Source organism: Schistocerca americana, chromosome 7 (assembly GCF_021461395.2).
Source record: "Schistocerca americana isolate TAMUIC-IGC-003095 chromosome 7, iqSchAmer2.1, whole genome shotgun sequence".
NCBI classification, from domain to species: Eukaryota; Metazoa; Arthropoda; class Insecta; order Orthoptera; family Acrididae; genus Schistocerca; species Schistocerca americana.
Window position 1 is genome coordinate 393796347 of NC_060125.1, and position 12551 is coordinate 393808897.

General features: G+C 42.7%; 1 protein-coding gene across 1 annotated transcript in view; it reads left to right on the plus strand.

Annotated features, from left to right (window-relative positions):
• LOC124621816 (probable E3 ubiquitin-protein ligase HERC1) overlaps positions 1 to 12551 on the plus strand; it is a 766600-nt gene that overhangs the window by 455107 nt on the left and 298942 nt on the right. The window contains exon 43 of the mRNA XM_047147255.1: positions 12152 to 12299. Within this exon, the coding sequence (XP_047003211.1) occupies positions 12152 to 12299 (148 nt within the window). The remainder of the gene's footprint in view (positions 1 to 12151; positions 12300 to 12551) is intronic.

Consider the following 12551-nt stretch of genomic DNA (forward strand, 5'->3'; position numbering starts at 1 on the left):
GCAAAAGTAACACAGTAGTCTGGTTCCAACTACTGCCGCTAAAAGTTCGAGTCGAGGCAATGTCACCTTCTTAATAGGAGCAAGTCTGTTCTTGCTACAGACTAAATGGGTTATGACATCATCTAAGACAGTATGAATGTACAAAGCTGCTCCATATGCCTTTTCTGAGGCATCACAGAATACGTGTAGCTGAGAGTCTCTTCCATGAGCTGTAGCTATCCATCTAGGGACATGTATATGTGACAATGAAGGTAAGCTAAATATCCAAGTGCACCATCGTGCCCCTAAGTCCCAGGGCATAAGTTCATCCCAGCAAATTCCTTGGCACCATGTGTCCTGGAATAGCAATTTTCCAACAAGAGAAACAGGGGAAAACAGTCCAAGTGGGTCATAGAATTTAGCCATACATTGTAAAAGGAGTCGTTTCGTAGCTGGCTCTTCTGACGACCTTCTGATGATTTCACTAGGATCGATACAGAAGTAGTCACCTGCGGTGTTCCAGTCTATGCCTGAAACTTGAGTCCAGATAGTTTCGAGTTGGTCACAGTTGGTAGCCCATTTTGATAAGGGGGAGACTGGTCAATTTCATTAGGGTTACAAGTTCATAGTATATAGTTATAACCAAATTATCACCTTCTACTGAGATCACAAAGTCGTCCAAGTATGCAGTCTTGTTTATAAGTGGTGCTACAGTGGGAAATGCTGTCATACACTTGTCGGCAAGTTCTCTTAGTGTTGCAGAAAGTAAAAATGGGCTGCAGGTCAGGCCGAATGACTTGACTTCTGACTGACTTAATTCCATTGGCCCCTATGGGGGCATAGGGCATACAGGAGAACTTGCCATCCGTCTCTGTCTTTGGCCATTTGCCTCAATTCTGCCCAGGTCTTGCCAACTCTTTTTGCTTCCCCTTCCACTGTCCTCTTCCATGTGCCCCTTGGTCTTCCTCTCTTCCTTGTTCCCTGGGGATTCCATTCCAATGCTTTTTTTCTTGATGGCTCCATCTGGTTTTCGTAAGGTGTGCCCCAACCATCCCCACTTTCTCTCTCGTATCTGGTTTGTTATTCGCCAGAGCTCCTCATTGCATATTTTTTCTGGCCACCAGATATTCATGATGCGAAGAAGACAACTATTTATGAAGCTTTGTAACTGGGATGTTATCTTTTTATCCATTTTCCAGCTTTCACTGGCGTCCAGAAGGACAGACTTCACATTTGTATTAAAGATATGGATTTTTGTTTTATACATGATATTTCTATTTTTCCATGTTAGATACAATTGTATGAAGGCAGCATTTGCCTTTTTAATGCGGTTTTTCACATCATCTCCAGCTCCACCATCTTCCGCCACTATACTACCCAGATACAGGAATGAGTTGACAGTCTCCACCCGCTGCTCACCTATTAACAATGGCACCTCCATGTTCCCTGAATTTACTCTCATTTCCTTTGTTTTACCTATATTTATCTTGAGGCCAGCAGTCTCTGCTTCTTCTTTCAGCAAGTTTAATTTAGCTTGCATATCAGTCAGCCTTGGAGCTAGTAAAACTATGTCGTCTGCAAAATCCAAATCCTCCAGACGTCCGTGGATCCCCCACTGGATTCCTCGTCTCCTGCCTGCTGTGACTCTTCTCATAACAGAGTCTAGAACGAGTAAAAAAAGTGTTGGTGACAAAATGCAACCCTGACGGACTCCAGTTGTTACTTTTATGGGCTCTGTCATATTTCCTTTGTGGAGTATGCAGCATTTGTAGCCATCATATAGATCTTTTATGATGTTTAAGATCTTCTGTGGTATGCCATACTTCCGCAATACCTGCCAGAGCACTTTATGTTTCACGGAATTGAAGGCCTTTTGAAAATCAATGAATGCCAGGTACATGGTTGCTTGGAATTCTTTGCTTTGCTCTAAAATGATCCTAAGAGTGTTAATAAGATCAACACAACTGCGTTGTGCCCTAAAACTGGGCTGTTCTTTACGCAGTCGCTTTTCAAGGGACTCTTTAATTCTGTTTAAAATAATTCTGGTGAGGACCTTACTGGGCACTGACAACAATGTAATACCACGCCAGTTGTTACCATCTGACAAATTTCCCTTTTTTGGGAGCTTTACCACCAAACCATTTTTCCACTCCTTTGGAGCTTTCTCTTCGAGCCAAATATGCTTCAGCAAAGGATGGAGCATTTTAACAGTACTTTCAATATCAGCTTTTAAGAGCTCCAGTGCTATGTTGTCTAGGCCTGGAGCCTTTGTGTTTTTTAGTGTTTTCAAGGCAATCCTAGTTTCGTCCATTGTGGGGCACTGCAAATTTATATCTTGATCTTCTTCGACTTCCTCTGGAACATCTCTTACTTGTTCCTCTTGGTTGTCTTCACAATTTAACAGTTTCTTGAAGTGCTCCTCCCATCTCTTTAGCTGTGCCTGTTGAGTTGCAAGCATCACCCCATCCATGTTCTTAACTGGTCCTTCATGTCTGAAGTTCTTCATTGACAACCGTTTGGTAATATTGTAGAGCTCTTTCATATTTCCTTGTCTTGCTGCCTCTTCTGCTAATTTTGCTTGCTCATCTATCCATTTCCTTTTATCTTGACGTAGCAATGTTTTCACTTTTTTGTTCGCCTCCATGTATTCTTTATGCGCTTCGCTCTTTTGTGCTCTTGTCTTACAAAAATTTAACTTAAGTTTTAGTTCTTTCCTGTGGCTGATTTCATTCCACGTAGCATCGGAGATCCATTCCTTCCTTTGATGTGCCTTAAATCCTAAGATTTTTTCTCCCACATCTAAATAGCTGTCTTTGATTTTTTGCCAGCATGTTTCAATTCCCTCTTCCATAAAATTTTCTTCAGAGAGGACCTGGAATCTGTTTTGTAGTTCAAGGGCAAATGTTTCTTTGATCTTTTAATCTTGCCACATCTATTTTCTTGCACCTGTGATTGAGCTTGGTTCTATTTGCCACTATCTTCAGTCTGAATTCTGCCAAAACTAGGTGGTGGTCACTTCCAACGTCTGCCCCTCTTCTATTTCTGACATCTAACAGAGAGTGTCGGAACTTGCGGCTTATGACTATGTGGTCTATTTGATTTTCGGTAACGTGGTCTGGAGATACCCACGTTATCTTATGGCAGTTACGATGTGGAAACAATGTGCCTCCAATGACTAGGTCATGTTCAGCGCATGTATCTATCAACATTTCACCATTTACATTACTGATCCCCATTCCATGCACAACCATGATATGTTCAAGCCCTTCATTTTCTGAACCAACTTTTGCGTTCAAGTCACCCATTAAAATTTTTATGTCCCTAGAATTTGTTTGTCTAAGGACTCCATTAAGCTCTGTATAAAATGCATCTTTTAATTCTCCTTTAGCTATTTCAGTAGGTGCATAGCATTGAATTACAGTGACACATCGCACATTTGTTTTAAAGCATGCGGTTATTATCCGTTCTGAGACTGGTTTCCACTCCAGTAAGCTCTTCTTGCTGCTTTTAGATAGTAAGAGCCCTACACCATTCCTATGCATTGTGTCCTCACCTGTCTGACCCACATACAGCAACACTCCACCATTTTGTGTTTGGAATTCCCCAGATTCTGGCCACCTTACTTCACTTAGTCCCAATTTATCTAGTCGATAGTTTTCCATCTCTTTTTCAACCTGTCTTAGTCTCCCTGCCTCTCTCACCGTCCTTACATTCCAAAAACCGATACGGGTTTTCCTTTTCAGGCCAAAGGTCATATTCTTAAGATTCATCCGGCTGCTTCTCCTTTTAGTTTCTGTGATATGTGTTTTTTGGTGGTGCGGGTTATCAGCCCACAGCCCCCGAGTGTCCTGGTGGGGCTGCCACCTCATGGCCTGGGACACCTGCCAAGGTTTTATTTCAGAGCCTTACCCCTTAGATAGCTTGTCTTCACCACGACTACAGAACGCTATCCATCCCTTCACAGTAAGGCCTATGTGCATCAATGTTGGTTTTGTTTCCAAGGATGTCTGTTAAAACAGTATTCTGTTAGTTCGTCTGTCATTTTCAAGATTTCCTGTTTGATCCTGGCTAATTTTGAACGAGAAGAATCTGGTCAAGTATTGGTCCTTTTCGTTCAAGATTAATTGAAGGAAAGCTTGTGTGGTGTCTGTGATGATAGCCATAGAATATAGTCTGAAACCCAGTAAAATTTCCAGAATCTCTGGTAATAGGTTCGGTCCTACTTCTAATACCTCATTCAGAGAAGGAGCATTGTTTTCGTGAGATGAAGCTGTGGTGTCACCGCCAGACACCACACTTGCTAGGTGGTAGCTATTAAATCGGCTGCGGTCCGGTAGTATAAGTCGGACCCGCGTGTCGCCACTGTCAGTGATCGCAGACCAAGCGCCACCACACGGCAGGTCTAGAGAGACGTACTAGCACTCGCCCAGTTGTACAGACGACTTTGCCAGAAGGGGATCACTGACAAATACGCTCTCAATTGCCAAGACGATAGTTAGCCTAGACTTCAGCTACATATGCTACGACCTAGCAAGGCGCCGTATTCAATTGCTAATTAATATTATGAAGCATGTAGCATCAAGAGCGATGTTCTACAATTATGGATTAAAGTTAAGTATTCCAGAAGCTACATACTTTTCTTTATAGCATTCATTACGTATCCTGTTTCAGACCTCACGCCAGCCTGCGTGAGCTTAACGCGTGCCTTTCGGCTACTTCCGAGTGGCGTGGCTGTCTTGCTACGCCACTGCAGAAGCGTCAAAGACTATTCTCCACTTAGTGGTTCCATATTTCTCCATCCTCACTGCATGATGAGGGAGATAAAATAGCTCCTTTCCTGAGAGTGGGGTGGGATCGACCTCTACTTGCTCCTTTGTAATGTAGTCTAGCATAAGATAGAAATACATTTGCTTAAAGGTCTCTTGACATTGAAATCTTTCCCTAAGGTGCTTGAATCATTTTTCCGTGATCGCTCTGTTACTCGAAAGCTCTGTATGTTGCCTTTTGGGAAGTGTAACCACTGCTCAATGATCTTTTATAGAGAAAGATGCTCTAAACTCTTCAAGAAGTCTCGTATCCTTGTTGTTCACAGGTAGACCCTGATCGGCAGTAATCCCTATAGTTTCCAAGTCCCAAAAGCGTCTGAAATCATTGTCCGAGTGCAAAGGAGATCGGTCAGTCTGAGTAAAATTTACCACGGTTGCATGCACACAGGCTTGTGACTTGTTACCACTAAGTATCCAGCCAAAAAGAGAAGGAACTAACACTAAGGGTTCAGAGATGCGTATGGGCGAATTGTGCTTCACTATCTTCCAATAAAAATCGCCTCCTACAAGAATCTCCACGGGAAGATCTTCTGTTGAATTGTTTTTCGGATCTGCTAGTGTAATCTTATGGGCATCTGGTAAAATCGTTATTTGTTGTGGAACCGAAGGCTGGTGAGAAATAACGTGAGTACTTTCGAAGGCAGTAAGTGGCAATTTAGAATTCTGCCAAAGCCCCTTCATATTAAACTGAACAAGCCTGCGGTGGCGTGGGCGTGTAGGGTTTGATTCAGAGGAACAAACAGTTAGTTCTTGTCGGTCTACTGTTTGCAGTTTCAGATCATCAATCAGTGATTTTGCTATGAAGCTGGACTGACTACCTGCGTCCAGTAGACATCGCGTTGTCCTGCTCAATCCTGTAGGTCCTGAGACGCATACTTGAGCTGTCTGAAGGTACGTGTATCCGTGGGGAGCGACAGATACCTTTCCCATCAAAGTAACGTATGTCTGACCCGCAGGACTCCTAATATCCTTTCATTCCTCACAAATGGACTTATGATGCAGTATTTTACAGTTAACACACTGAGCCTTTTCTTTCTTTTTGCAATTTGAGATTTTGTGCCCACGTTGAAGACAAAGAATTCAATTTATCTATTCGATCATTAACGCATACGATCTTCTTACAGTCTTGCGCCCAATGACTGCAAGATTTGCAAAAGACGCAGAATGGTTCCTTTACGCTGGTATCCTTCGGAGTCGTTCTTTTAGATTTCGCATGTAGGTGAAGTGTGGACGCTGTGGGAAGGTTACTAGAAGTGCTGGAAAATTCACCGCGTATCTTCTGCATGGTAAGCGCTCCGTCGGCTTCCTCGTTCAGAAACTCCATCAGTTGCAAAATGTCCCCTTTAGATATTCCTGTACGCTTGGCATGAATTATCCATGTAAAGGTCCGTGGTTCAATCCCGGGTTTCGCCACCAAATTCTGATGTTGTGAATCACAGTAGAGCAGCAATTAGCAGTCTAACAACACTTCACTTTATTACGTAGTCACAGAACATACAATACAACATGTCAAAGATACACTGTCCTAAGAGTAAACAGTCTCTCACTTGCCCAAAGAACTTCACTCTGTGACACACCCTATTGACAAAAATTAGTTAAGTTATCCATTCTGCTGCAATCAGTAACTGTCAACACATAAACAACTGTCTGCATTTTCAAACAATGGAAACTCTGCAGTTTCCATTATTTGAAAATGCAGGACCTCACACACACACACACACACACACACTGGAGTTGGTGGTTGGTTGGTTGGTTGTTTCGGGAAAGGAGACCAGACGGCGAGGTCATCGGTCTCATCGGATTAGGGAAGGACGGGGAAGGAAGTCGGCCGTGCCCTTTGAAAGGAACCATCCCGGCATTTGCCTAGAGCGATTTAGGGAAATCACGGAAAACCTAAATCAGGATGGCCAGACGCAGGATTGAACCGTCGTCCTCCCGAATGCGAGTCCAGTGTCTAACCACTGCGCCACCTCGCTCGGTCTGGAGTTGGTGGTTTTTTTGTGTGTGTGTGTGTGTGTGTGTGTGTGTGTGTGTGAATCTCTCTTCTTACTGATGAAATCTGTGGCCGAAAGCTTTATATAAGTGTCTTTTAATTGTGCCTGATTGCAACTTGATGGGTCTTCTTTACGGTAAGTTGCAGTCTGTCTTTTCCTACCTTGTTTCCTGCATTTTCACAAATCTATGTTGTGTGAGTAATTGGTGACACATAAACAACAACTGTTTATGCAGTTACAAGTGTGTGTGCGTGCGTGTGTGTGGTAGTGTGTGTTTGTGTGTGTGTGTGTGTGTGTGTGTGTGTGTGTGTGTGTGTGTGTATGTATGTATGTGAGAGAGAAAGAGAGAGAGAGTACTTACATTAAATAAAGGATGACTGTGTTAGAGATTGTTTGATTTTCTGAACTTTTGTGTTTGGTCATGTGCCCCACATCTTTATGTGGTGATTGGTGATCTTTCATGATTTTTATCAGATTTTCCAGTGCTGGAATTTATTTCTTTAGGGTAATTGATATATTGTCATACCCCCATAAAATGCTACACAAGAGTTGTGGTTTGCTGTTCTTAAACAGCATCTTATTTTGGCATGGCAATAGTCCTACTCCATTTGGATGAAACACATTTCTTAAAATATTGATACAGGAGCTGGTGATTTGGTACATATAACTGTTTTTGCACTGGGTGATTTACAAGGATGTGACCCAGTAGCTATAGAGCAGGGAAATTACATTAGGTGTTCCACAGGGTTCAATCATGGTTCCCCTTCTATTCTTGATATATGTGAATGCCCTCCCTTCTTTTCTGAAGCAAGAAGCTAAACTGACACTGTTTGCTGATGATACAAGCCTCATTATTAATCCAGTAAAAGAAACTCCAATAGAAAATTATATAAATAATGTCTTTGGAAGAGTTGTTGAGTGGTTTTCTGAGAATGGGTGTGCTCTGAACTTTGAAAAAATGCAGTACATCCAATTTCCTACTACAAGGAGTACAGTTTGTTCAACAAGTACAACACATCAACAGATGTCAGTAACCAGGGCAGAGCATACTAAAGTTTTGGGCGTACATATAGATGAGAATCTTACTTCGAAAATTCATATTTTGTATCTCCTAAAGCAAATAGGTTCAGCAATTTGTGCAATCAGAATAATTGCCAATTTTGAGGATATAGAAATTAGCAGTCTAACAAACTTTCACTCTCTGATATCATACGGAATAATATTTTGGGGTAAGTCAACACTTAGGCAAAAAGTATTCACTGAGTGCACCAGGCGCCCGTACTTCAAACGGCACATTAACAGACTACAGGGCATCATACACGATAAAATACAAACACACAGAACACAACAGTGGAACCAAAAACTCGAAGGGCTGGACACCACACGACCTGGCGTGTGGCAACTAGCCCGACACTTCACCAGGGAGAAAATATACACCCCAACGCTTCAAGGGCCTGACGGACCTGCATACTCAGCGGAAGAGAAAGCAGAACTGATGGCCCGAACACTCGCAGCGTCATTCACACCGAACCTGGTACCATCAGATCCAGCGTTCACACTTGCTACTGACCAAGAGGTTACACGCATTCTAGCCCAACCATCGCGCGACGACATTCGACATGCTAGCACAGCCGAAGTCTCCTGGGCTATAATGCATTCCGCTACTAGGAAAGCCCCTGGTCATGATGGCATTCAAAACCGTGTCCTCCAGGAGTTCACGGATAAAGCAACTGAGTACCTAACACACATAACGAATGCCATACTAAAACACCAACACTTCCCCGCCTTTTGGAAGACGGCCAAGGTCCTGATGTTCAGGAAGCCGGGGAGAGACCACAGCCTCCCACAAAATTACCGACCCATCAGCCTTCTGAGCTCGCTCAGTAAGGTTGTTGAGAAGGTGATTCTCAAACGCATCACTAGGCACTGCATAACGAATGACATCCTGAGACCGGAGCAATTCGGCTTCAGGAATCACCACTCCACAACACAACAACTCCTACGGGTCGTTGAACATATAACACATGGCTTCAACATAAACAAAGCTACAGGGGCAGTGTTCCTGGACATCGAAAAGGCTTTCGACCGTCTATGGCACAACGGCCTCATCCGCAAACTCAGTGACGCGGGATTCCCCGACGGGCTGCTTCGTCTAATACACTCATACCTCACAGACAGGAGCTTCAACACTGACGTTCAGGGAAAACAATCAACACGACACGGTATACACGCGGGAGTACCCCAGGGAAGCATTTTAGGGCCCCTACTGTTTAACCTCAACATAAACGATCTCCCAACCACACACAACACAATGATGGCAATCTACGCGGATGACACCGGCATCTTCGCGCAAGATTGGAAACCATCAAACATTACGTCACGCCTACAGACTGCTCTCAGAGTGGCCGAGCCTTGGTTGGAGAAATGGCGTGTTAGAGTAAACGTTGACAAGTGCGAAGCCGTTCTGTTCACTAAAAGACCGAAGCAACTGCGCAAACGCTGCTACTGCAGACCAATAACTCTACATGCACATCCAATACATTTCTGCGAGAAAGTCAAATACCTCGGTGTCTGGCTGGATCTTAGGGGACCACATACAACACATGACCAACCGAGCTAGTGCGAGGCTCAAACAGCTCTATCCTATGCTCAACAGGCGTAGCACACTGAACAGAAGGGTGTCGAGGTCTATGTACATGACACTTATCCGACCCCTGATGACGTACGCAGCTCCTGTCTGGGGATACGCTGCGCCTACATGCCTGCGCCGTCTGCAGCTCATACAAAACAAAGTACTCAAAATCATAAGCAATGCTCCACGATACACACGCATCGCGGACCTTCACCGGGAATACCGACTTGAGACTCTCACGGAGGTAATCCACAAACTCACCACAAGACTATACAGAAACTCCAGACATTCGCAGAACCCGTTTATTCTGAATCTGGGGAACTACGACCACAACCATAGATGGAAACATAAAAGACCAAAAGACATACTTGCAAGGACATAACATCTATGGCCAAGCATACGCAAACATAACGGCACAGGCGAACCCCTGTTAATCAGACGCATTTACTGGATATCCAGCTGAAATACACTGCCGAATAACTGGCACCACACAGGGAAGCCGTACCGTACACTGCATGCAAACAAGCTCCACACATCCCCCACACAGTGAGATGATCTATGGCCGATCTCCCACTACTGTATAACGATCTTGATTGTTCCAGGAATGTAGCAGCTGCAGCAACTGGGACACATCGCCATCGCTTGTCGCGGTAATGATGCATGATACCTATACTAACAAATCCAACCTTGCATGAGCTATCACAGCTAGTAAGCCACTACTGCTCTTACTACCCATCCCACTGTCGCAGAGGTTTTTTTCCCACGGCACGAGCCATGGCACTTTTTTCCCCTCTGCTCTTCAAATCGCTACCCTCACTCGCGTTTCATCCACTATCTATCACCTGATGGACCGTGTTAATGCGTAGCCTTACCCAGACGCACGGACAACATCACAGCCCAGCATCCTGTGATCCACCTACTAGATAACTAACATGTTTACGGAGGTGACAGTAGAACTTTTGGTTTGGTCACCATGTTGGTGCGGGCGTGGAGGGGCCCCATCTCACTGTTCAAAAGAAAGTGGTTAGAATACCGGTAATGTGTGGGGCTCATAGTCACACATCTTGTGGGCATATCTTTAAAAGGTCAGGAATTCTTACAACAGCCTCACAGTACATTAACTCAGTAATGAAATTTGTTGTCAACAACATGGACCAGTTTAAAAACAAAAGTGACATTCATGATTATAATACCAGAAGGAAAAAAGACTTAGACCAGCCTCTACCTAATCTATCTTTGGCACAAAAAGGGGTAAAACGTTCCAATAAATTCCCAGATGAAATAAAATGTCTGACAGATGGCAGTAACAGTTTTAAAAATAAATCGAAATCATATCTCCTTGACAACTCCTATACCAAATATGAATTCTTGAATAGGAAGAAATAAATCTATAGGTGTAATATATGCATTTTGTGCCATTTAAGGGAATGTGGTAAGTAATAAAAAATATTCATGTGTGCATTTCTTATGCACTTGACACTTTCCACATCATAATGGTTACTGTGAGATTGATCGGTGGAACACATGACTAACTAATTAACTAACACAAGGATGAAATAAGAGTGTCAGTGGAAAAGAGTCATATAGCGTTGGTTATTAGGTGGGGGGGTGGGGGGGGGGGGGTGAGATGTGAAGGATAATCATGTCAGCAAAGGCTGTGACACTACCTTCAATGTACTTAGAAAGTGTCTGCTTCTCACAATGTAACATTGCATTTTTCTTCAGAATGAGGCTTCTCTGCAGATCAGAATTTGTATAACAACCTTTTAAGCACATAGTGAGAATAGGTAATTCCTTCTGTCAATAATGTGAGCAGACTGTCAATAATACTAAACTACTACACTGTACTATTGCACTTAATAAAGCATTTCATATCAATGAAGTTTCTATGTTATTATGACATCTATATAACACAATGGGTCAGTGGGCAAACTTGTGTAAGATAAGATGCAGTATGGCATTGTATACCTCAGCATTGTCAGGTATGTTACATCATAACAGTCATCTGCAATATGACTATAAAATGTCTTAAGGGACACTGTTAAAGTTGGTCAAAGTGCCAGTGGTTTATTTGTATTTTCATCTTTTTACATCACCTTCCCTTTTCAAAAGGTACTACAAATAATCCTGGTCTGCAAGACATTATTCTCTTTGAGACCTATGGATAATGTATAACTTCACATTACTGTACTACTAGGCAAATATTATAACCCATTGTTAAATCTATAAGTGAATCACTCATAACCTAGTCTCCATAGCTTAAATTGCACTGTCACTTCATATAATAGGTCTTCATTGTGACAGTCAGTAAAATTGGAGGCCCTGAGTAAAAGTAAATCATCTAGAAAGTGCAGATTACCTTTTACCTTCTATGTGAGATGGAAATAAAATAGATTGTGTCTTTCCCTTCTTTGCAAGACTTTCGTGATCTACTTTCCCTTTCTTCCCCTCTCTCTCCTTCCCTTCCTCAATCCCACCCTCCCCTTCTCTCTCTCTCTCTCTCTCTCTCTCTCTCTCTCTCACACACACACACACACACACACACACACACAAACACACACACATTTTTTGAAGAATCTTATTTATGAAAGAGATTATGCAACTTCAACTTTTGTTAGTATATGCTATTCATTTCCAGCTATCATTAATGAGGTCTGTAGGAATCCATATGTTCATTGTTAACATCATGTTATTCATTGAGGTTTGTTCTTTTTTTCCAGTTTCCTGTTACCTCAGGTACATCAGGATCTTTCTATTCAACCTGCAGTATTTGCCATTCAACACCACCTCATCTTGCCGGACATATGTTATCAGCACATCCAGGCTGTGGCTTCCTATGGGGTGCTGGATATTGTGGCAACATTGTAGGTGTGTATATTTATGCAATAGTCTCACAAACTCATCTATGTTCTATAGGACCATAAAATAATTTTTGTTTGGCACTTAAGCTCTTTAAACAATTCATAACAAACAGCTAGTTTTGATCATAAGTTGAAAAGAATCAGAGTAATTAAAACCGATGATAAGGCTAAGCTTTTAGTGAAATGTTAATAAGAACCAAGATGCATTGATGGAATAGATCCTTAAGGTGACATATTAGGTCCAATGTTGTTTCTTATA